The sequence below is a fragment of the Aricia agestis genome, chromosome 7 (genome assembly GCF_905147365.1).
Source record: "Aricia agestis chromosome 7, ilAriAges1.1, whole genome shotgun sequence".
Taxonomy (NCBI): Eukaryota; Metazoa; Arthropoda; class Insecta; order Lepidoptera; family Lycaenidae; genus Aricia; species Aricia agestis.
Window position 1 is genome coordinate 13,801,617 of NC_056412.1, and position 25,905 is coordinate 13,827,521.

Here is a 25,905-nt window from a genome sequence, read left to right on the forward strand (position 1 = left end):
GTAGACATTGTATAATTTGTCCTAAGACGCATTGCTTACGTAATACGTATGCTCGGAGTTAAAATTCTATTTTTATTAAGTTAAAAAAAAATTTAAAGTGTTATTTTATATCAAATACCGAGGACGCAAAATTAATTATATTTTCTTATGAAAAATATAATTTCGTGCACCTCATCAATGAGTTTTCGAGTCGCTCTTAAAAGTTGAGTATCATTCATTATGCTTGGATTTAAAAATGTTTTTGCATTCAATATTTTAGACGACATTGGAAATAATAAACCAATTTTGATGTATATAATATTTATGATGTTTGAAATAGAAATATTACATACTCTTAATTAATGTAATGTCATTACATCGAAAAACAATTAAATTGAAAAAAATATATGCAATTGAGGGTGTGCCCCAAATAAAACAAATATAAATAGTTAATTTATTTTATTAAAAATAGGTAGGTATTCAAAGACCAATACAAAATTAAATTTACAATAAATAAAGATGCCATAGCTTTACAAATTCATAAAATTATAAATTAAAATATGTCATACACTCTTCAAGATGTTTGTATTGATAAAAATATTTTATTTTCAATTTAATATAGTGTTTGGTATCGAGCATAGCACAGATTATGCTCAATTTTGATAAAATTTTTTAGTCAAAATGGTCAAGTCACAACTAATTAAACTTTGATTTCAATGAAAATTTTATGAGCAACGATAGGAACTAGAAGGATAGAAGAATCAATTCTATGTTTTAGTTAATTTTAATGGCACTATAACATTATAATACTTTTAAGTTAACCCCCTCACTAATAAAATGATATTTTCAGATTGGCTAGTTTAGATCTTTTTAATATAATATTATGGTTGTTATTGTTATATTTGACAACAAATAAATTAAATGAGAAAGATAAATACAGCATTTTAAGGGTTGTTGGCAGTACAATTGTTATAAGTAAGATAATAAGTCTTATAAGATCATTATTGTGCATTTTATAAAATCTTATCAATTCATTGCCTTTAAAGTTTACGATCATAATGGGCTACAAATTTCTGTAGAATACTGGGGTTTTCCCTGCCTTTTGCATACATTTGTGCGATTATATTAAAATGAAAGTTTGTTCTACTACCATGAAATATTTCTAAATTTAGAAATTGCACTGTAACATACGTTTCGCGGGATCGCTTTACGTACCAGGTCTATTCGTCCCAATGGGAAAATTTCGGCTAGAATTTTATTACATAATGCGCGAAGGTGCCCAATGGAACAAACTGGCGTGGGACGAATCGCACCGCTTTGATATGCAATGATACGTGCTCTAAACAATGTATAACAAGTGGCTATATAACTCATATTATCACATTAACTTACGTAGATAATACATTTCGATTTCACAACTCCGAATTTCTTAGTTTTAGACGTATATGGCACGTAAATAAACAACTACGAGATATTATTTGTCATACCAATGTTACAAATGAAACGCTAGTTTACAATAATATTATCGTAGTATTTCGATTCGAATAATATCCAGGATTCACGATATTTATCTAAATAACGTTATTTACACTACACGGTACAGTTATACAAATTATTGCCAAGCGTTCTTTCAGTTTCGCGCACTTAGACTAGTGATATAGGGTTACAAATTCGTTACCGATACTAAGTAGACGGACCACATCTGTATCGAGTATCGGCGATACATCTCCATCAGATATAGAATTTAGAAATTTCATCAATCAGACAAACCTACTAACGACTATTATATTTACAAATATACATAAATTTACAAAGGACTAGCTAGTACAATACACTGTCATTCGCGGATACATTCAGTCACGCCATCGAAACACTTTAACAGTCTTGAGATGAGAAGCCTCCGATAAACATTTTTAAATACTTTGGAAATCAATTCAGTACACAGATAGACTACTAGGAAGAACCGTGATATAAGCACAATCACTACACTCGGGTGCGAGTTTCACGTTCAAACGTCCGTTTGGCACAGGTCGCCGAAGATCGGCAGGGCGTGATACTACCGCGTGATGGAGTCCACGCGCGGGTTCGGTGCCGGGGGAGGGTGGGACGGGGCGAGGGGCACCTGACTTCCGGTCGCGCTTTGCCCGTGTCTAAACGACGTCAGCCGACCGAGGCCTCGGTCTTCGTTGTCAAAATTCAAATTAGGCCGCTCGTACTGGTGCTTAGGCCTCTGGCGTTGGACCTGCATCGCTTGGAGCTCGTCGTAACCACCGTCGTCGCCGTAGTTCTCATCCTCCGATTCGTCATCTCCGAACGCGCGATAAGTCGCTTCGGACTCGGAATTTTTCCTCGAACTCACGCCGTAGCTACGACCGATTAGCGATTGTGTGGCGTCCGCCTTCAATTCTTTATTTTTCCTCTCTTCCAAACTTTGATTATACCTTAATTGGGCCTTTTGTGTTCGCTCCAAGGAGGGCAAATCGTAAAATTTGAGAACGTTGGGATGACCTTGGAAGTATTTCTCGCTGTAAACGTTCCTGTTATAATACCCCCCATTACTCGCAGGATAAAGCTCCTCATCAGGCGGATAACGGTTTTCAGCACTAGTATCAACGAGTTTGCTACCAGGTGGAAACCAGCCCTACAACAATAGAAAATTGAATAAATAACATGATAATTATTTATTTGCACATCATTAGTAAGTTCAATTTGCATAATAGTTATTCATCAAACTAAACAACTAGCTAATTTACTTAATAGCTTGACAGGTCATTTACATAAATGGAAGGGACTAAATACTCACAAGTGAACTAACACACTGCCTGGTGTTAGCTACGAGAGTCACCGACGCGTAAGCTGCGGGCGAGGTTGCGGTTTTGCTTGTGTTCCATTCGTTCCCAGTCACTCTAGATGAGGTTACCTCCGCATATTCGGGTAAGGGATGTGTTACTTTGTCGTATTCGGAATTAGCTTTCTCCTTGCTGTGGCCCGTTTGGCTCCCGGACAAGCACAGCCCAGGCTGATTTTCCATCCAGAGCAGTGATTCTGTTTTCGTCACCGTATTCTTGTTGTAGCAGCTAGTCAGCGGATGGGATAGCGACACGGCCGCTTTTATATTCATCTGAGTGACTAGACTCGTTCCGTTAGAATCTAAAAAAGTACGACAATGGTAATTACGGTCACTATTAATCGTAACGATTTGCATAAAAAAGCATTATTCAAATTAACTTTAAGCCGTTTACGAGGAACAACAAACGCGGAGAACAAATATTTGCATTTCTGAGTTTTCATTTCACGGATTCGCATCATTCCTTTGTGTTTCGAACGTGAATGCAAAGTGAAAGAGATCCACTGCACTAGGAGGAGAGGACTCATGCTACCTTTCAATTCGAAAGTAATCTAGCACCCTCTCGCCCCTCACATGCTGAAGCCTCCATCAAACAAACGCGGCACCCTCGCCACCCCAAGACACCCAAAGAATGTTTTTAATTTTCAAATTCTCGTCCTGATTTTACGTGAAAAATTCTAGCTCTTACACATAAAGTGCTACATTTTAATAATGCTTTAACGTTAAAAGATTATGTAATACGTTTACATAATATTCAGTACATACCGTAGATGTTCGGAAGAGCAGACTTTTTGGAGAAAATATTGTGTTTTCTGATATAAATTATGCCGCCAATCATAATTATTTTGAAGAGTACAATGGCGGCAATCAGGAAATAGAACCACGTTTCCATTACGAAATCCCCGGCGACTATCGATACTTCCCCATTAATGGGATATCTGAAATAAAAAAGTCATTAGTGACATCGATTCGATTGCTGATAAAAGTCATTACTGTGTATCGCTTCAACCGACCTCAACAACGGATCTAATCCGATCAACCTGGAGTCGATATTCAAGTAGACTTTTTGGCTGAAAGGGCCCAAGCCGACTATCGTCTCCGCTGCGATTTGGACGGAGTAGCTCACTCCGGAGGTTAAATTAGTCATAATCAAACTCGTCGCTTGATGGACAGTCGTATTAATCGCGACCATTGATTTATTCGCCGGTATGTCTAACCAATTTAGTACAACGTTGTATCCAATTATAGCACCATTTTGTAAATGGGGCTCCGGTGGCTGCCATTTTAAATGAACCGTTGTTCCGTTAACGATAAACATTTCAATATTCGTAGGTGGACCGTCGGGAACTGAAAAACAAAATTACGTTGTATTGATCCATTCAGATATCGATTGACATAAAATTAAAATTTTTAACAAACTAAATTTTTAAATATGTTTCGCTTCGATTATTTAAAGTCATAATAAAAAATCTACTAAATCATGTTTTAAAATATAAAATAAAAAATTACCATCATCCAAAGTCTGTGCGTTCCGCATATTTGAAGGCTTCCCCTCGAATTTCTTGTAAAACGGCACTAAGAAGAATTCGTACTGGGTGTATTTTCTCAGCGAAGTAATTTCATAGCCGGATACATCGTTGGAGTGCAAAATAGTTTTCATCTCGTACTCGACCGTTACGTTGTCTAGCGGTCTAAAGTATATGAAGAGCCCCTCCAAATGGAAGAAGTTAAGTATTTCCCACATGAGCTTTATAGTTTTGGAATCTATGGGCGTGGCTTCAATGAGCTCCACGATGTTGTCGGTCATAATATTTTTACGGTACTCTGTATTATTAGAGAATAGCCCGCTATCCCACACGGAGTCAGTTTCTTCGCCGATCGTAATGGGATCCGATAGCGCGCTCGGGCCAGACAACCCATGAGAGTTTTCCGCTCGAACTATAAACATGTAAGTTATTCCTGGAACAAGAGACTTCACTACGTAATGTGTTTGATGTACTCTTTTAGAAACCACGACCCATCCTTGTGAATTTCGAGGTGTATTGTTACCCGAGAGGCTCTCTCTCGAGAACACTTCGACTTGATATCCTAATATCGACGACGATCCTATCTTGTTGTTTTGGTTCCAACTCAGAGTGACACTAGTCTCGGTGATATTATGTATCTGCGGCTTAGTCGGCGGGCCGGGTAGAGCCGACACGTCGGCGGCTCGGAAGAAATGAATGTTCGGATTCGTCGGGCTATCGACGAGCAATTTTCCGCTCCAAACGTACTTCCCGTGGTGATTAGACGCAACACACGTGTACGTGCCGCTGTCGACTTTATCTAAATCTCTCAACATGAGCGTTCCGTCACTAGAAATATTTCTTCGACTATTTTGTATCAGCGCCTCCCCTTCGAAATACCATGCGACGATCGGGTCAGGTGTGCCGATGGCGGTGCAGGGGAAAACTGCAATCGATTTTAGAGGTAGCGTTTGATTCGAGGGCCCGCTCGTTATGATTGGCGGCGGCCGGTCGTCGTCCGACGTCACACTGAGTTTCCCTCGAACGAACGAGCTGCCCGCAAAGTTGACCGCCGAACAGACTATTGTGCTGCCGCTGTTGTTTTTGTTTGTGTCGTTTATTGTCAGGACAGTGACGCCATCGACTACGGGCGAAGCGTGATATTTTCCCTTCGACGTTCCCGGCATTATGATCGTTCTGTTGCCTTCCAAACTCCAGTAGATAGTTGGCTCAGGTTTGCCAGATGCTTTACAAGTGAACGTGGTGCTCGATCCACTTTCCACTGTCACTAAATTTGGTTTTAGAATAACCCATGGTGGATCTAAAACAATATTTGAAATATGAATAACAGAAGTTTCTTAGGATTATTTTAGCCTGTAGATCAAAAAAGAAACAAAAAAGAAAGTGTAGGTTCTTCACACTGACCTCTATAATACACTAGACAAGCTATGCCGTACAAAATGACAGCTATTTTTTGTGCCGATTTGAAGCGCCGCGGTGAGCGTACTGTGAACTAATTACATAGAAAATTACAACCGCCATTTGCAAAATAGTAGTTCCAAGTACACTCACTACAGTGCTTTCACATAGCAATCAGCGCCAATATGGCGACTTTCAAATACGAACATTTTATTGATAGCGATCGCCTGTCCAGTGTATTATAGAGGTCAGTGGTTCTTCAAAATTAAAATTTACAATTCAAAACAGAACACTCACCATAGATCGTCAAAAATCCGCTGCCGCTGACGGTGCCGACGGTGTTGCCGGCCTCGCAAGTGTACTCCCCCTCGTCGTCTAGAATCACGTTGTCGAGTCTGAGGCTCCTGTCGTCTAGAACTTTGACGCGCTCGAGTGGCATGTTCCGACCGCCGGCCGTCCGCCGCCAGAACACGTCGGGGAGGGGATCCCCGCCCACTCGACACTGGAACGTGACGCTGCCTCCCGTTTGAGCTATTATGTCCTCGGGGCCAGATATTAAGTACGGCTTAACTGTTGGAGAAAATTACAATATCGACTTAGTACAGCATAAATCATAATATCATGAACAACCAAATTGGAACACTGGCAAGGTCAAAATTAAGAAACAATTATAAAAGACGTATCTATGACCAGGCTGTAATATATAATTTAAAGTTTCAAAACCTATAAAGTTGAATAACTAACTAACATTTAGAAAAAAAAAGCGTCTAAAGAACAAGACATTGAAACTAAAACAATAAAACAAAACAAGCCAAAATTCGATCATAACTACAAATGTAAGATGAAAATATACAACGAAACAAGCCAAAATACGAAGTAATTGAGATCTTACTGTGGATTTTGAGCGTAGCAACCGCAGATTCTCTCGTCCCGGCCGCGTTTCTCGCCACACACTGATATCGACCTGCATCAGATTGCCGCGCATCTTGTATAACAAGACTGCCACCATCTACTAAATGAGTCCTGGAACAAAACACCCATTCAAGCTCCCAAAATAAATAAAAACCCACTTCCATTATTACTTTATTAATATGTTGCCGAATCATTTGAATATAGGGCGGAATAATTGTAGAGATTAAACATCTAATAAGGGGCCCGGGGAGTAACTATTGAAATTTTTACTTGATTGCTTGTCAAGCTCTCCAAGCATTCCCTCTTATTACTTTGATGTACTCACCCCTGTTAATTTGGCTCACAATACTCACTGTAGTGTCTGTTACCTAATACCTAACCCTAGTCCCTACCTATTCGTAAAAATTCAGAGACATGCGCGAGACCTCTCGAGTCTCGTTCGCTATAGAATATTCATATTCCTATAGACACTCTTAACTTTTTAATAAGAATTGTCGTAATTGTAGTGGCACAGAAATATAGGGGAGACCATGTTTTATTGTAAAAAGAAGCTGGCGTTCTAATTATTCTAAGAACGACAATACACGAACTAAAGACACAAACATAATTTTGAATTTAAAAGGTAATGTAGCTCGTATAAGAACATCATAATACATACGGAGTTTCAAATATCTTTCCAATCGTATTGAAAAGAGCTCTCAAAACTACCGTCTACAGCACTCGAATGTCGACGATCTGAAGTATTCGTAACCCAAAACTTGGCATTTTAATATCTCTTCAGCTCAACAGAGCAGAAAGTAAATACGAGAAGGTTTAATTAAAATATTGAAACTTTATAGCACAAAGTACAGTACCTATTATTTATTGAAAAAATAATGAAATAACTATATCTAACAAGCACTTTCCAAAGTAAGTATTTTCTGAAATCTGGGGTAAACTTGTGAAAGTGCTGAGCAGTTTTTTTTTTTAAATAGAAAACCCAATTATTATTCTTTTAAATGCATACGATATTTCCTCACCTGGAATCACTATCGAAATGTAGAATTTGGCCGTTTTTCTTCCAATACACCGTTGGTTCAGGGGAGCCTCTCGGCGGAGAACATTCGAGAATGACGGTCTCTCCTTGTGCCGTCTGTGTCGTCACTGGTTCTAGCCGGAACTCTTCGCGAAGAACTAGAGATGAAGTATAAATTTACTACCAATCAAACGCTATTTAAATCATGGGAGTCTCAAATCACAATATGCGTGCTATATTTAAGAGATCTTAACAGACATCGCGTTGGCAACTGATTATCTATACTAATATTATAATGTGTAGTTACCTCGATCTTCACGCCCAAATCGCTAAACCGATTTTGCTGAAATTTGGTATAGGGATACTTTGAATCCCGGGAAATGACATAGGGTACTTTTTATCCCGAAAAAATGTACGGTTCACGGCACGGAATTGTGGGCGTCATCTTGTTATTTATAGGAGCTTTTGAAGGCTCTGCAGTCTGTATGCAAATTGGGATATCATTTTGAAAAATATCTGAATACAATTAGTGAACAACATTCGCTTATATTTATGTATTTAACTTGATATATTAGCAAATACATAATGCTTAAAACTTTTCCTATAAATAAGCAGGATTCATGTATTCAGAATAACAAATCATGTAATGGCTCTTCTGGGAATATATCCTAAACAATATCTACCCACATACATATTCTGTGAACCTTTTCTGTGAACACATTATAATGCAACATATGTTCTGCTCAGTTTTTCCCAGCTAAGGGAAAATTACGACGAAACATATTCCGTTGTTCCAGCTTCCAGCACAAAATTACTAACGGATTACTAAAATCTTTTAAGAGAACTCTTTTTGTTTTCTCTTCAATTTTTTAAATGGTAGATCGTATTATGATATTGAGTGCTTATATTATAATAATAATTCGTTGTCACAAATTTTTGTTACAAACGATTGAAGACGTGAGTGGAAGAATCGAACAAGTAACATTTCGTAACATACGGACAATAACTCATTTTTTCCCTTATTATTTGCATAAAAATTGTAACTTATCTACTTCATAACCTGGCTAATAAACTATACTGAATATCTGGCTACACATAATAATTATAATCCACAGTTTTTCTATTTCAAATATTTTTTCCGGCCCTAAAGCCATCATTTAAGCAATAAAACGGGAAGTTTTTTCATGTTACTTACCTTATTCTTCCACTCACGTCTTGAGTTCTTAAAAAACAAAAACTATTTACCTGCAACATGAAGTGTAGCGTTCCGACTTCTAGCAGTGCCGTAGGAGTTGGTAGCTTCGCACCAGTAGACTCCCGCGTCGGAGTGAGCTCTGCCGTGCGTCGCTCTCAGGAAGAACAATCCCCCAGCTGGTAGAAGACTCCTATGCGTATCCGATACCACCAGAATACCACCCTTGTACCACCTTATGGTGGGAGTGGGCGAGCCACCAGCGCGGCAGTTCAGAGTGGCTGGCTGGTGGCGAGCGACCGTCACGTCAAGAGGTTGCTCGATGATGTAAGGTGCTTCGCCGCTGCCCATATAGTCATCGCTTAGGCCACCTTCGAGTGTTCCTAGAACAAAGAGAGTTGATTTAATCGATTAATATATGGATCGATTCCTTGTACTAATATATTGTATTCTGTGTCGATTCTTAGAATATAAATAAGCTATAGACGTAGTCCGAAACGTTCGCGCAGCAATTCGTCTTTCTATAGAAACTTTAACTACCTTTTTTCAAGTTGGGAAAAGGGCTGTCTTGCATAAAACTGTTAGCTGTATTATTCATTAGAAGAAAATAACACGTTATATTGAATTTAACTCAAACATCAAATCACAATTTTAATTTAAAATAAAGCTTCATAAGTAGTAATTAGTAGCATTAAGTTAATTAAGCGTGGTGCTTTGAGAAAGCCCATAACTTGCAAGTAATAAAATTAATTAACAGTATTTTCTACGATTCACTTTGAAATCGTAGTCGTTGCACGCACGTGCATAAAATCGGACAGGACGGAAGGGTGGTAACACGTACTTTGAAGTTTAATTTAGATTTTTAGTTGGGCAACATAATATTTTTCGGTTCAATTCCTCATGATGCACATTGCACGCCTATAACATTCTCAAAAACTGCAGATATAATGACGTAATAAACAAAAAAAAAATCTTTAAAAAATCTTAAAAATTCTTCTATTTCAAGGTGTGGTGGCGGGGTTAATTTAAAGTAATAATAGAAGCAGATTTTTAAGAAGCAACTTATATGCAAAAGTTTTGTATTCTACAGTCTTTAAACATATTGAGTCAATAACCACGCAGTACATGATATTATGTTATTTACGATGAGTAAGAAGTAAGAAAAGCATATAAAAAATTAATAGTCAACCGGGAACTTGGGCGCATTCTTAATCATTACAAACAACTTGTATGCTGTTCAAATCTCTTATTTCTAACAACACACTCGAACTCGATACAATACTGTATTGTTAGGCTGTACACAATTTAACCACAACTTTATAACCTTTGTTTATAATTGAAACAATAACGTTACAGACCTAATAAGTATTATGGAGTACTTCGCAATCATTATGTACTATAAACACAGGCTCGGTCCCCTTTCGGGCCCTCATATTTTACAGTGTTTACTACGAAAGGCGCAGATGGTAGTTTTTGACACTTCAATTGATGTACGTCCATTGTTGTCGCATAGGCTATTATTACGTAGCAAAAAATCGACCGAGAAAAAAGCTTAGGGTGTGTCCAGATTACGAAGATAGGACCATGACTGTAACTCAGAAAAGTGTTTCAGTACTGTGAATTGTTTGCGCATAACTTTTGGATGGTTCGGCAAAAATGGGAGGAATTTAAGGACTCTTTGGTAGGGCGAAACTCACGAAGTCACGCTAAAGGTAGGTCAGTGATCAGAATACTGGTAGCTACTCGTATTGTTTTTTATTATTACACCCTCCATTTTGCTAACGGATCTAAAAGTTGTACGCAGTCTATATAAATATAATTTATATCACAAAATTAAATGATGTGACATGCCATTTACATGTCGTAATAGGCAACAGCTATGTCCACACTGTGCCTTTTCTTTGTTCAACAAGGGCAAGCGTTATAGCGCAGTCAATAGCGAAGGTGTGGCATACCCGTGACGCGCGTCATAATCCACCCGCGTTGAAAGAAAAGTGTCATAGTGCGCGCTACGATTTCAACGCGCGTTACGGGCATGCCTCACGTTCGCTGTTGACTGCGCTATAACGCATGCCCTTGACGAACAGAAGAAAGCACAGTGTGGACAAAGCTAATAGGTTAGTCACAGTCACTCGTAATCTGGACCATCTTAACAATTTTGTGTAGGAAAAATAAAAATCCTTTCTCTTGTTATTGAGCTCAAAAACTCAACGAAAATTGTGTGTTTAAAGTTACATACGATTTAATAACTGTATTTTTGTCACATCTAACAAATGTTATCAGAAAACAAACAGAAACACAAAAGGACCTCATTATTTTAATCTTCTATCGTTGTCACACGTTTTTGTGTCGAATTTCGGATTACTTTGTGCAAATTGTGTTTATTTATTCACGTGTATACTCTCGTGCGGTGTTCGATACAGCTAATCTATAATCGAATCTATCGCCCGTTGTTTCGCTCTTTTCCTTTTAGATCCGTACGGGTGTAAATATACAAAACAAACAATTATGACAATCGTGAAAGGAATAAAATGTATGAGTTTGTTTGTTGTACTTCTATAACACGAGTGATGCTAAATCACGGATAGACATCTTAGGTACCAAAAATGTAGATTTTAACTGATAGATTGTTAAATTGTTATTGTTATTTACTTGTTGATGCCATTGCAAGAAAACAAGAAAATGTTTTCAAATAATTTGTTTGTCCATAATATTTAGTAGAAAACAGGAAAACTCAGCCATATAAATAGGTTATCTACCGAACATAAAACTCAGCTTTATTCCAAAAATGATACAGGATTTAGCGGAATGTGCGTCATAAAATGCACTTTATGTTGATCCCCGTTCGATATTTTATCGTTCATAAACCACGTATTGGTTCTGTTTTGTCCAAACCATTGTTTAAAGTCACCAAACCGTTTCCAAACCTATTGGTTTCTTAATAATATTGACTTATTTTACACCATAAACTGGGCTTGCAGGCTAGATACGAGTGATGTAAATATTCAGCACTTACTAAGTCGTAAATGTTTCATAAAAATGTCCCATAAACTTTGCTAGAACATAAAAATGAATAACATGAATCTGAAATCTGCATGCACTGTATATGTTTTATGTGGAACATTTCGTGATAAAAACAATCAATAACAGCATTTTCTATGAGATTAATGGTTCATTATGTGCCAAGGACTTTGCCAAAACTAATGCCGAAGGGAGTGATTTTTCATCTCACGCGCACGGACCCATAGTTACCGCTATTGTTCAAAAACGTTCGTTAAAAAAACTTTGCGAGGGTGCCCCTTCTCCCCCAGCTAATTTATACTTCGCGCACATGTTGACACGCGTTTGGAAAAAAAAACTGATGTAGTGACAACGCTTTCGCATTTAAGTCGGCACGCGGCTAAGCGGCGACTTCGTCTGTAATCGGCCTTATGTGTGTTCACACTAAGATACGGATTTAAAGAGAAAGAAAGCTAGGTCTTGTGTAAAGTGTGCAAACGGTATGGTACCACATGGTACCACGAGATTATTGTTTCAGATCAAATATTTTTTTCACTCCGAGGCAGGTGTTTTCCTATGTATGCGATGTTGAAATATAAACTAAAATATTATACAGTTTATGTTTTTTATGTTTTGTTTACCCTTTTTACCCTTTTATGTTTTGTCTGAAACATTGCAAAAGCCTGTAATCTGATCGATAATAATATCCACCTGCAGGCTTAGCATGGACACAGTAGAAATGCGAAAGAATAGAAACGAAGACAGTTTTTGCGGACAAAATGACAGATTTTCTTTGTTAATGCGTTTCTACGTTACCGTAAGAATAAACTTTTTTATGGTAGCCATGCTAAGCATGCTGGATTATCGTAACTCGTAAGCCTAGAAACTAGAGTACCTAACTAATCTAATATATAAAATTCTCGTGCCACAGTTTTCGTTGCCATACTCCTCCGAAACGGCTTGACCGATTCTCATGAAATTTTGTGAGCATGTTGAGTAGGTCTGAGAATCAGCCAACATCTATTTTTCATACAAAAAAAAAATTATATGGCAAAACAACGTTTACCGGGACAGCTAGTAATTTTTTTTTAATGAAATAAGGGGGCAAACGAGCAAACGGGTCACCTGATGGAAAGCAACTTCCGTCGCCCATGGACACTCGCAGCATCAGAAGAGCTGCATGTGCGTTGCCGGCCTTTTAAGAGGGAATAGGGTAATAGGGGAGGGTAGGGAAGGGAAGGGAATAGGGGAGGGTAGGAAAGGGAATAGGGTACGGGATTGGGCCTCCGGTAAACTCACTCACTCGGCGAAACACAGCGCAAGCGCTGTTTCACGCCGGTTTTCTGTGAAAACGTGGTATTTATCCGGTCGAGCCGGCCCATTCGTGCCGAAGCATGGCTCTCCCACGTATAAAAATATATAAACGAACACTACAGTAGTGCGTACACACATTGCGGCACGCGGCGTCTTATTCCGTTTGTAGTCGGCCTAACTTGTTTATTTTTAAGCTGAAATTTATAGCATTCACATGTAATACTCGTTTTACTGGAGGTGTCACTAAAATGTTCGCACAGGATATAGGGGCAGCTCACAAGGTCTTTAAGGAGATTAAACTCAATAAGGAAATAACACAGGCACTGACCGGGCACGGTGGGCTCTCTGGGTATCTGTACCGCTTCAGGTGCAAAGAGAGCCCATCGTGCAGGTGTGACCCTAGTAAAATAGAAGATGTACCACATCTTCTAACAGAATGCCCAATATACTCGAGGCCAAAATATGATCTGGAGATGAAAATAGGACTAGAAATTAATGTTGATAGCATAAAAGAAATAGTAAAAGATAAGAAAAATAGGGAAGAATTTTTGCTATATTGTGTTAAAATAATAAAAGGAGTAAATAGTATTAACAGAACACAAAATAGAAATAGGAGATAAGTGTATAGACATAGGACAGTATAAATTGTATTCAGAACATAAATCCCTCGAATAAAAATCAGGGACAAGAGTATTTAATAATAAAAAAAAAAAAAAAAAAATACTCGTTTTAATTGAACTAACGATGTTAACAATGTTTTATCCTACATGTGATATTTTTCAACGATCCTCTAACTTCAAACGGCTCTTTGATCGGGCTATAAAATTTATTGGTGTTCAGATAAGGTAAATAATTGAACGTTCCTATCTTTTGTGTAAAGTGAGTTAAATAATTTTAAAAGTTAAAATTAAAAAATAACCAGCTTACACCTGGCTTTTAATAAATCTGATACATATTGTATGTAGTTTGATTTTTTAAATCATAATATTGAAAAATGTTCCAAAATTTCGGCGAATCTGAGGAGCAACAATCACTTTTCTCCCCAGTAGTAATTCGATATAACTTCAAATATCTAATTTTAATGATCGCGATTGGTTCCCCGAGGAGGCAATCATGATTTTTCGAATTTCGAACACGTGTTCACTTGGACCCTCTGCAATACGAAGCTGCTATTACGCGTTTTTATTATACATCAATGGGTAATTGGCTTCATTTTCCACTTTATAATTGACAACGCATTTTGGCGTCACAATGAGCAAGTTGGCTGCTCAATTCCTTAATTCAATTCTAAAATAAAATAAACTTCAAACTTAAGGACACTTTAAAAAATATATACTTAAATAGATAAAATGTTCAGACTAAGCAAAAACGACAGTTTTCAAGTTTTTACTAAATAAACAATGATAAAATGTCCCACATTTTATGTTCAAAATCGTGCGTTGCGACGTAACCGTTTTATGGGGAGAATCCTAAACAGCCATAAGTCAAAGTTTAAGGGACGTCACGGCTAATGAAATAGCACTTAAGTTTATGACGCAAAAACTGGCGAACACATGGTAGAAATTAGCCGGCTCGGCGGATGGTCGGATTAGGCTAATATGAATTTCGTGACGGTATTTGTTTTGAGCATGAAATGGGAACAAATTGTTGACACAGTGTCATCTTACCTGCATTAGTGACACTATACTTTCGACTTTGTGACATCGTAGTAGGACTCCTGGCGGCTTGACATGTTTTTATCGTTGTACAGCATACGGAAAGCGGCGACGTTTCTCAAAGTTTGTTTTCTCAGCGATGGCGCGTGGACAGTTGGAATAACGAAACCTAACGTATCCATGATAGGGATAAGCGTATTTACATTGTAAACGAGAAAGTTAGACTTTCTTTGTATCCTCAGTCAGTCATTGCTTTATTGTATACCAACATCAGCTTACCTCCGCACTCGGAGACAAAATATATTAATTAAGTACTTAAATGTAATTTAATGAAGATTTTGACATAAGCCACATGATATCTGACATACTCTTCATTAAATTGAAGTTTTGTCATCTGTGCGAGTGCGGCCATGACTCAAATTTAAACTCCTCTACTACTCCTCCGAAACGGCTTTACTGATTTTAACCAAATTTTATATGCATATTCAGTGGGTCTGAGAATCGGCTACTGGGTATTTATTATATTGATTGCATTTGTTGAATAAATAATAGTAAATTATTACAACTCGAGACTGACGGCGACCATTGTTTGTGCGACGGCATAGCGATGGACGTTGCCATGGTGACATACTTATTTAGTCACTTCAGTAAAATAATACGGGCGAAATACTTTATATGGCAAAGAAACGTTTGCCGGGACAGCTAGTTAAAATATAAATATTGATTATCAAGTTGTTCGTTTATAAATACTATCATCCTCATTAAATTATTTCGTGTCTTAATCTTAGGGACATCGGCAGCACAAAGGAGATACGTTGCAAAATGTTATCTGATCGAGTTCAACAAAAAAGGTGATCACCGTCTACGATAAACCGTTTGTTTGTACGCAAATAACGGGTGCGCCAAACTTCCTTATTGAAAGCATATAATTTATGTGTCACAAAAATAAATCCATTATATTTACTTCCTTCCTAGCCTTTTATGCATTTTAAAATAGGTTGAAGGTATTAAATTGGGACGACTAAATAACACTGCTCGAACATTGCATACTTGAGTCGACTGTAAAATTCAAACATTTTGTTAGAATATTCATTGTCTTTTATGATAAAATTTTGTAACAAAAATGATAAGAATAATATATTACTCAATAACATAAAAATAGCCCTTGCAAAAATGTTGAGCACTACTGGATATGTTTCATAAAACTTGGGTCAAAATGTGTCAATATTCATAAAAAATATTCATAAGTCAATGTGTTGTTCATAAGATCTGATAGGTACCCATTTTTTGGATATCATTGAACACAATACTTTATATCCATTGTGAGTACGATCGATTGAAAGTTTTTTTCAACATTTTACGCAGCATTCATCAATCGGACACAAAAGAGGCGTCGCTTGACATTAGCTTAACTTCTTTACGCTTTAATAACCGCCTGGGGTGATCTTTTTATACTATGTACCACAGACTAAAATAATCATTTAGAATAGACATAACTAACCGTGGCGCGACACAGAATCCATTGAGAGTTAATGTTCGCCATGATCGTAAAGTTAGCCAGATGCAAACGACGCATGTGGGTTTTGTTAACATAATGATTTTAGTCAATAAGTTACGCTTTTTACTGCACCAAATAGTGACACTATTTGGCTCGGATAAGCATCACCAGCACATGTTTACAATCACTTATTAAAGGGTTTTAGCTTCACAATTATTTATTAGATAAGGACAATAAATAACGTACCTATTTCATAACACATTTTCTGAGTTCTAATTTTAAGCGATATCGAATTGCGACAAAACTTCGCCGATTTATTGTGAAAAGATAACTGAAAATTTTTGGTTTAATATCATTGGTGATTTAATCATTTTAAAATGCTAAAATTGATGAAGAAATTTTTACACAGCTAGCTTATTTCTAAAATACATCTAGAGACAGATGAAACACAAAACTTGTCATGACATATCCAGTAAAATTACACACACAATTTTACTGAGTGCTCTATCATTGCTTTTATAAAGACCGGAATCTCCAGAAGCAATATATGATGTAAGCTACATCATTATCACAGATTATTATCATTTACCTGTAGGTACGCTGAAACAAGTAGTATGTTAAGAACATCAAATACCACGGCAAACAAATCAATAACGAATAATCTACCCACAAACTCACGACTCCCGATTCTTCACGTCAGCTAACACCTAAAATAGGACGCTTCCTGCAATTAGTTGAGTGACAAATTGGGCCAATATGGTTCAAACAACGGCAAGTTTGGTCGCGCTAAGTGGCCCCACAAATCTAAGATGGTACGGTGTGGCACTAAATATCGAATTGTGGGGGCCGGCCCCTAGGGGCGAGGTGCTATTAGCGCTGCTTGAACTTTGACTTCGCTATGAATTCTTTATACTGCACACATGGAATGTGTTTCCAACGATAGATAAATCTCGCGAAATGTCTTCATCGCATCGCTGAGTTGTAGAAAATTCTCGTGCATTTTTCTAATGTTCTTTTGATGGTGAGTCATTTTTTTACAGGAATATTACAAGTGTAGTAGAATCCGCTAGTAATTAAAGATTACAAACTTTGTTTAGAACTTAGTGATTCTATACTAATAATGTTTATTTTTTCTAATTTTTTTATAACTTACCTAGACAAAAAAGTCCCAAAATCGAAGTCACCACAGCTACTCTATCCATTATGGTAGCTCAATCTCACATAATGTTACGCACTATCTTCTGATCATAATTCAAGAATTTCCATCTGAAACAAAGAAAATCAAACGTTAACGGGGAATAAACACGTTAAAATAAACTCTAGTCGTAAATAAGATAAGAGTTCCACAGGCTATCTGTTAGAAAGTCCCTAAAGCAATACGCTTAACAGCATATCTAAATCTACCACAACTCGGGAACTAGAGGCTGCCAAACGTTGCACAAACAAAATCGTTAACTTGGAAATCCCTCGAACAATAAAAGTAAATAACGCTGAAATTTACAATATCAATTCGCCGTAAACATGTCTGGTAGATATGAACGTTTAACGCTCTTTTATCGCTTTCACAATATTTTCGAATTCCTCAGTTGCTGAAATATAACCGCTATTATCTCAACCCGTTTCCTTTATTTTAGTAGCCGTGGAATCGAAAACAAGCGGAGGATTGAAAACAAACCAATGAGATCACTTAAGTTTGACAGCGGTAATATATTTGAAGTGGCATCTCCTTTTCGAGCGTTCAATAGACGTCAATGTCATGTGCCCAATTCCCATTTTATTATTTTTCTGAAAGGGTAATTTTACCTAAAAGTATTTGCTTGCTAACGAATCTTTGACAAACATTACATAGTCAAGAGTATGATCATGATCTACCAATAATGAGACTACTGAATGCTGATCTGCTAATAGATTCATTGTGAGCTCACTTTCTCAACTTATTGCTCGTCCTACGTCCAGTGAGACCAAAAACTAAATACCGCGCATCCCTCCTGTTACTACCAAAAGATCTTAAAGTTCTGCTTTGTCCATAGTCCATATCTATTTCAATTCATTCAATTACAACTCTTTGACAAACATTACATAGTCAAGAGTATGATCGTGATCTATCAATAATGAGACTACTGATTGCTGATCTGCTAATAGACTCATTGTGAGCTCACTTTATCTGCTTATTGCTCATCCTACGTCCAGTGAGACAAAAAATTAAATACCGCGAATCCTTCTTCTGTTCCTAGCGAGAGATCTTAAAGTTCTGCTTTGTCCATAGTCTATGTCCATTTCATTCAATTACAACAACTGATTCCAGGCTAATGAAATTTCAATATCTCAGTATCATGGCAGCTAAGAGATGTGCGGGTAATATCCACTAACCCTTGTCCAATTGGCTTATTGCTTCGAATATGACCCTGATTGAACATTTGAATGGCTCAAATTACTCCGCTTGATTATGTTTGATGTGTACTTCCGGTACGATATTGATCCTATTGTAGACACGTGTGAATTTACTTTAGGTATTGATTTATGACTATACCAATATAAATGCGAAAGTTTGTCTGTCATCTATACATTTCATTGAACCTGTCGCTGAAATGAAAATGTTCGTTTTTTTTTTTATGAAATAAGGAGGCAAACGAGCAAACGGGTCACCTGATGGAAAGCAACTTCCGTCGCCCATGGACACTCGTAGCATCAGAAGAGCTGCAAGTGCGTTGCCGGCCTTTTAAGAGGGCATAGGGTTAATAGGGGAGGGTAGGGAAGGGAATGGGGTAGGGGATTGGGCCTCCGGTGAACTCACTCACTCGGCGAAACACAGCGCAAGCGCTGTTTCACGCCGGTTTTCTATGAGAACGTGGTATTTCTCCGGTCGAGCCGGCCCATTCGTGCCGAAGCATGGCTCTCCCACGTATACTTTGCTTTGTAGCTTGGACCTATACTTTCAGAACGCGTTTGACGTTTAACATTTTATGAGAAGCTATTTTGTAATTTTAACTTATCGAGATCACTACCTTAATGAAGCATCATTAATATTGAAAACTGTAGAATCAGGATACTAGGGTTAAAATGGACTGTAGGTACTGTGATTACGCTCATTTGCCTGAATGCTTCTGTTATCTGCGCGGTAAAGCAACCACCAGCATTTAGTAAATGAATACCATCGAGTGAATGTTTCGCGCGTCATCAGCAGGACTTGAGCGTGCGGTTTCTGCGGCCGATTGTGAAAATACTTAATGGTCCAGCGATGCCCAATCGCGGGTTAATTGATTCTTTTAATTGTTTATTCACTGTAATTATTTAAATTAACCTAGAACATTTATTGATTTTGATAATAAAATAATTGAACATCCATACTTACTCACTAATATTTAAATGCGAAAGCGTGTCTGTCTGTCTGTTTCCTCTTTACGCAAAAACCGCTGAACCGATTTTACTGAAATTTGGTATAATAATAGCTCCCACACCGGTTTCGGTGACGGTGGCCGGTTTCATTGAAACCAGGCCAGCTACGCAGGAGTAATTTATAGTGCCCAAGTGTGTGCGCAGTACACAAGAGCACTCTCTATTCCTTTACTCTCATAACCCGGACGACCGACACGACTGGCGAGAGATCAGGCGCAGGACCGACTTTTTACATGCCCATCCGACGCATGGATCATCTTACTTGTCAGACAATCAGGTGATCAGCCTGCATTGTCCTAACCAAACTTGGAAATAACATGTTTCCAACGCGGGAATCGAACCCACGACCTCCGAGTCAAGAGCCGCGCTCTATACCACTAGACCACGGAGGCGTTGGCGAGGATGAAATTTGGTATGGAGATACTTTGAGTCCCAAGAAAGCACATAGGATACGTTTTATCCCGGAAAAATGTACGTTTACGGCGCGATAAACGAAGTTGCGGGCATTATCTAGTTCTGCATTATTGTGTCGTTTTGCGTTATCTAGTGTTAAAATCTTTTATAAAGCATCAAGCATGCCGATATAAGAGATGAGAAAAAAATAGAAGAAATTGAAAAGGAACAAAAGCTACTAAGTAACAACTTGTGTTCTGAGACGTAGTTTATTTAGAGACTCTAAATGCATACGACAAAAATATAGATAAAGGAAGATTAACGTAACATGTCACCATGTTTTTACTTAAACTTTTTTCACCCACTCTTTTTATGAAACTGATAAAAGTCTGACTTTAATAAGGTACAGTAGGAGCGGTCGAGATAAGAAGGAACAAGTTGCAAGATATAAATTATAAGGATTATGAGACAGACAATAAATTTGTTTGCGACGATAAGACTTTAATTAGGTACTTATTATACTTTGCAACATGGATTTAAGAGGCAGTAACGTGGCAATTCACCATTTCATAACTCAACATAGTACATTAAATAAATTATCAATAATACTAATTTTAATGTAGAGTAAGCACAATCTAATCTGAAACATTTTAATGAAACCTAATAATCATTCCAAATATTGTACATTACATTAATTGCTATAATTATTTATAAATATTAGCAACAAAAACAACTAACTAGTAATAAGCGCCCAAAATCAGATCGTTTATTTGGTTGTAATCAGCATAATGCGCCGAGGCCAGTAATCCCCACTATAATATCGAAAACTTCATTAGTCCCATTCGGATTGCAAATCGATTTTCAAATACGCTCATTGGAGCTTTGGTAAACACAATGTTTTTTACATTAAAGAATGAAAAAATACGCTAATTTTTTATTGTTTTTGACAGCTAGAGATTATAAAAATAAAATGTTACCTTTCACAGCTTAGGTCAAATAACTTATTATAACTTAGGTAGTCTTGGCACTATGGTAACCAAAATCAAAAGAAATAAGTTTCGTTAAATAAAACAAGCTTCTTAACTAACCTGTACATGTGACCATAAAATTATTTAAAAAGTTCAAGTGTGGTGATTGAGTTGACGTAACATGGTGAGCTAGAAAAAATAAACACAGCAATTTCAAGTTTATGATTTCTCACGATGCACATGCCCGGCTAACGGTTAACCAAAACAAGCCAAGGTTAAGTTCATAATTTATGGGCACTTGTGATGACGGGTCGCCACTCGTGGTTATAAACAATGCCACTATTATGTGGGAGGCAGATATTAGGTTACATTCGAAAACCGAACACAAAAATGGCGGAATACGCAAGAGGATAAGATATTTTAGAAATTGTATGGTTTGTATAGACGGTACATTCAATTGGCCGGTTAACACTCCAGAAACGTACTTAAAAATGTACGTACGTACGTCTGTTTGCATAGAAGCCAGCCATGTTAGTATTTCATTACGACGTCTTCTTATTACAGTACCGTCAATATTAGAACAAACTGATATAAATATTATCATTATGGAAGGCTATAAAAATAATAAATTGGAATGTACTATGCGTGCAATATATTTAAATCTATTGCATCAAAATGAATGCACCGTCTAAATCAGAGCGTTACACATCATTAAACACAATTTGGTTATTTACATAGGCAGCGCTTCACATTATTTGAAACACATTAAAGTGTTTAATTTACCAGTATTTTATGCGTTGATATTTATATAAAAGCCTATCTCCATATTAGGAGCCTTAATTTGATATAATCTAAAATACCAACAATCAAAAAGATCCGTGGCTCCACAGCAAAATAAACTACATAGTATTTGCTTGATCATTTTGAGTAACTAAAAATTTCATCTCACAATATTTACACTTTCAATTTAAGGTAGGTGTGGGTGTGGGTTTATATAATTGTGGAGCCACATCTAAGTAACCCACAATGAGGGCCCTTAAGGCATAATGCATGTTGACAACTGGGATAACTTTAGCAAATGCACTAAGCTGTAAGTCCGATGTGTACATTTCACACAACTCCGGGTCAACAATGTTGATGCTTAGTACGTGGTTATTCTTCCAGAGCTCGTTGTATTTCGAAGCAATGCAAGTTTCCGGGAACTCTGTGCTAATATTGTTTAGAAATATATTTATTTTACGTCACGCGTCGCTTGTTTTGTTGTACTTATGTAAATCTTAAGTTTTTAAAGTTAATCCGTTTTACAAATTATGCCAAACACTCGTAATTCAATACAACATCATCAGATTTCTATGTACAAAGTATGAAATTATTCAAACAGCTGTAGAGAAAGATTTAAGCACACCTATTATATAGAAACATATGACATATGGAAATAGAATTTAGTCGCGCGATGTTTGCGCACGACGCTGTGGTAAACTGTTTTAACATTCCCATATATTTGTTCGTCAAATATTGTACGTGATTGTTTGTGTATCGCTACCCAATCTTAGAAACACAGCGTAAGCTAATATTGTACAAGCATAAGAATACGATGTACCTCATTAAATAGCTGCCTGAGTTCTTAACCGTTAGAAAAAAAAACTTGTAATAATTAGTTTTAAGTTTAAGAAATTATAATATGCTTTAGCAAGACAAAAAGAATTAAAAAAAATTTAGAGGTGTCAAGGGACACCCGAATGGAACGAAGTTAGGTATTTCTTATGTTAAAAAAACCTGTATACATATGCACCCAAAAAAAATATTTAAAAAAAGCTCGCACGCACAAGAATACTATCAACGCCCTCTGCTCCTACCATGCAGGGTTTTATACTAATAAAAAGTGTCGAGGTCAAAATATATCCTTCTGTCTAGCCTCCTTTACGCCGAACGCGCGAATAATAACGCGCAATAAGGAACTTCATTCCAAAAGTTATAATATTACTTAGCAACGATTAACTATAGATTGAGGATCAAGCTGTAAAGAACCATTGATTTACATCGAATGTCAAGGTTCAGAAACACATGGAGATAAGAGCTATCACATGTTTCGATTTTTAACTTGGATGGAACGAAAATAAATAAAATAATGTTTGTTTTTTACAACATGAAAGAGGGCGTCGACGTATAGACCCACACAAAGATTGGCCTCGTGAAATTGTATGAAATTGATTAATTGTAGGTTATGTTCGGTTCAATTTTGGATCGGTTTGATGACAACAGTTTTTTTCAATTTGCCACATCGTTTGTCAAAGTGAATGAGAAATGACGTGATATGTGTTTATGTAATCGCCATGAACAAGATAAATGGAAAGGTTTTATTGGTTATGTAGAGCACTGAGCAGAAAACATAAAATAAGAAGAAATGCAAAATATTTCTTGCAGACAAACTCAAAGCATGCATCCTCTTCCTCACTAATTACAAAGTAATTAATTGCAATTTAAGTAATCGGGACAGGTAAACAAAATATAATATAGATTCATATTAGAAAATACAAAAGATTGCAAACAAAAGTTTAATAAACAATACTCTTAATCATTAATGCCTTTAATAAGGAAGAAACATGTGACTTCGACATATTTTTCTCAACAATTCCATTTGATATAAACGTACAAACTAAAATACTATTCGTGATAAAAGTTCCATCACATTTTTCCATTAAAGTTGAAATGTTCATTTCAAAAAGTAGATGCGTCGGTGCGTGTGCTACAGAAAATTGCACAAGTTTTTGTCAAACTTTCTAACAAAGCTCGCCGTACAATAGTGTATTTTTGTTCTGCGGTCTCGGCTGACAGTTCGCGTGATGTATTAGGTAGTGGAAGAGGATTATTTTTGGCCGTTTCATGAAGTTTGCATGCATCTATTGTGAGCGCCGGAAGCGGCTCCACAAAGCTATACGAAATGTCAGTAAATTTTTGGGGGCTTATAAACGATTGAAATTCGATATTTCTGAATCGACAAGGACGATAATTATGCAAGGTTTTTGTGCGTAATCAGAATCATGTTATTAATTATTGGCTCTGAACGGTTTTGATACTTGGTAATTTATTTTAACCTCATTAAGTCATCTGATTATAAATACCGTATTCAACGTTTTAGATGTTAAAAAAGGTAACGCATGAATGAAGTAAAAATAATAAAATAAAATAGAAAAGAATCGTGTAAAAATGTTCCGTAAGTAATCCAGCGAATAAAAACTAATCAAAAACTCGCTGGGCTTAATAAAAAAATATTAAGCCGTGCATTGTGTGGGGTGGAAAAAAGGCACTGACAAGTTAACACCTCGGCTTTATCGCGTAACACATGATATTCACGCGAAATGAAGTGTTACAATAAAAATATAAACTCCAAGACCCTTTGTAACACCTGGCAAGCGGGGTACTAAAATAAAGATACAGTTTTCAGGTAACACCTTCAAATGAATTGCTCCGCATTGTTGTTTCTTTTAAGCGGCCACTTATTTACTAAGTTTACCTAGCTCTATATAATTATACTTTTAATTTAAATTTAAATTTTTACCAAGAAATTCCGTAACGAAAACAAACCTAACACCTCCGATTCCGACTCGGTGCGGCGTTGCCGTGCGTAGTCTAACGTCGTTTCAGTTTAGTAGACATCAGCACAGTGTTTGTGTGCATGCGACTAGACGTATGCAGATTATAATTGCATAAGTTGATAAAAAATGCTAAGCAATAGCTTTACCGCGGCAATCATCCAGTGCCACGCGTATTTTTCATATAAATTAGATGAATAAAAACATGGCGACTTCAGCATGGCCGAGTAAAAAGGTATCATTATACCAACATTTATGCGTTTGCAAATTTATCACCCCCGCCGCGGCATCAGTAATCAATTTTACAAAGTATCAAGATAATGGCTCCAATTTTTTAACGTTTAACGTTATTGATTGCCACTCAAACTTTTTACAGTAGAAGTGTTTTACTGTAATAACACCAACAAATCACGAAGGAATTACCATTATTACCAATTTATGGTTAGGGATGAAATTATCTTCGTTGTTTCTTATTTTATCGTATGTAAATGTTTTGAACACTTTGCAGTGGCCTAAAATAAGATTAGAATATTCGTTTATAATAAAATCAATGTCAAAAAGTAGATATCAATACGATGCGTCCAAGTTCTTATAGACTTAACCCAGATTCTGAGTTTTTTAACCGGAGTTTATCTTTTTACTATTGCTTTTAAGTTTTGATTGGCTAGCGTCAAAAAATTAACCAATCAACAACGCTAGTGAAAAGATAAACTTCTGTAAAAAAACCTCAGAAACCGGGCATAGACACTCAATATTTTGTAAATACAATGTCTTATAAAGTGCGTATTTATTACTTGTGTTTTTCGTTGAAAATACAATAATCATTCCTGTGACTGTACCTTGTGAAAGCGGCATACAATTCTGTTTTAGGCGAATTCGACGCTGTTTATTTTTGGTATACCGAGGTCCATAGACAATGCGGTTACCGGTTACGCCATGTCGTTGCACAATGTTTGACCACATGTGTCTATTATCATTATAAGCTATCAAAATATTGACTCTCATCCGCAGGCACTTTAATATTACAAGTGCGAGCATCTATTTGCCCATCCCATTAGCACTAAGCTTGTGGTATAAAAAAAATATTTGTCTAAGAGCAAGGCCACACGTGCTCCGGTGCGATGCGGTGCGTTGAATCGTCGGTAGGGAACGCACTGTATGCCACGTAAATGCGTTGCGGCGACGCGCGACAATATAACGCAAGACAACTCAGCGTAA

General features: G+C 37.0%; 1 protein-coding gene across 3 annotated transcripts in view; it reads right to left on the reverse strand.

Moving 5' to 3' along the window:
• Window positions 1-1,094: 1,094 nt before the first annotated feature.
• The window catches only part of LOC121728751 (roundabout homolog 1-like), a 72,385-nt gene continuing 47,574 nt past the window's right edge, over window positions 1,095-25,905 (reverse strand). For 2 of the 3 annotated variants that reach the window (XM_042117000.1, XM_042116999.1), the window contains exons 2-11: window positions 17,491-17,603; window positions 8,924-9,253; window positions 7,683-7,836; window positions 6,644-6,774; window positions 6,049-6,321; window positions 4,337-5,653; window positions 3,841-4,174; window positions 3,593-3,765; window positions 2,783-3,129; window positions 1,095-2,620 (exon numbers count right to left, since the gene is read on the reverse strand). In XM_042117000.1, coding sequence (XP_041972934.1) covers window positions 2,036-2,620; window positions 2,783-3,129; window positions 3,593-3,765; window positions 3,841-4,174; window positions 4,337-5,653; window positions 6,049-6,321; window positions 6,644-6,774; window positions 7,683-7,836; window positions 8,924-9,253; window positions 17,491-17,539 — 3,693 coding nt within the window. In that variant the 5' untranslated portion in view covers window positions 17,540-17,603 and the 3' untranslated portion in view covers window positions 1,095-2,035. Of the gene's footprint in view, window positions 2,621-2,782; window positions 3,130-3,592; window positions 3,766-3,840; window positions 4,175-4,336; window positions 5,654-6,048; window positions 6,322-6,643; window positions 6,775-7,682; window positions 7,837-8,923; window positions 9,254-17,490; window positions 17,604-18,299; window positions 18,306-23,237; window positions 23,249-25,905 lie in introns of those variants that run through there. The other variant, XM_042117001.1, reaches the window with a different exon arrangement.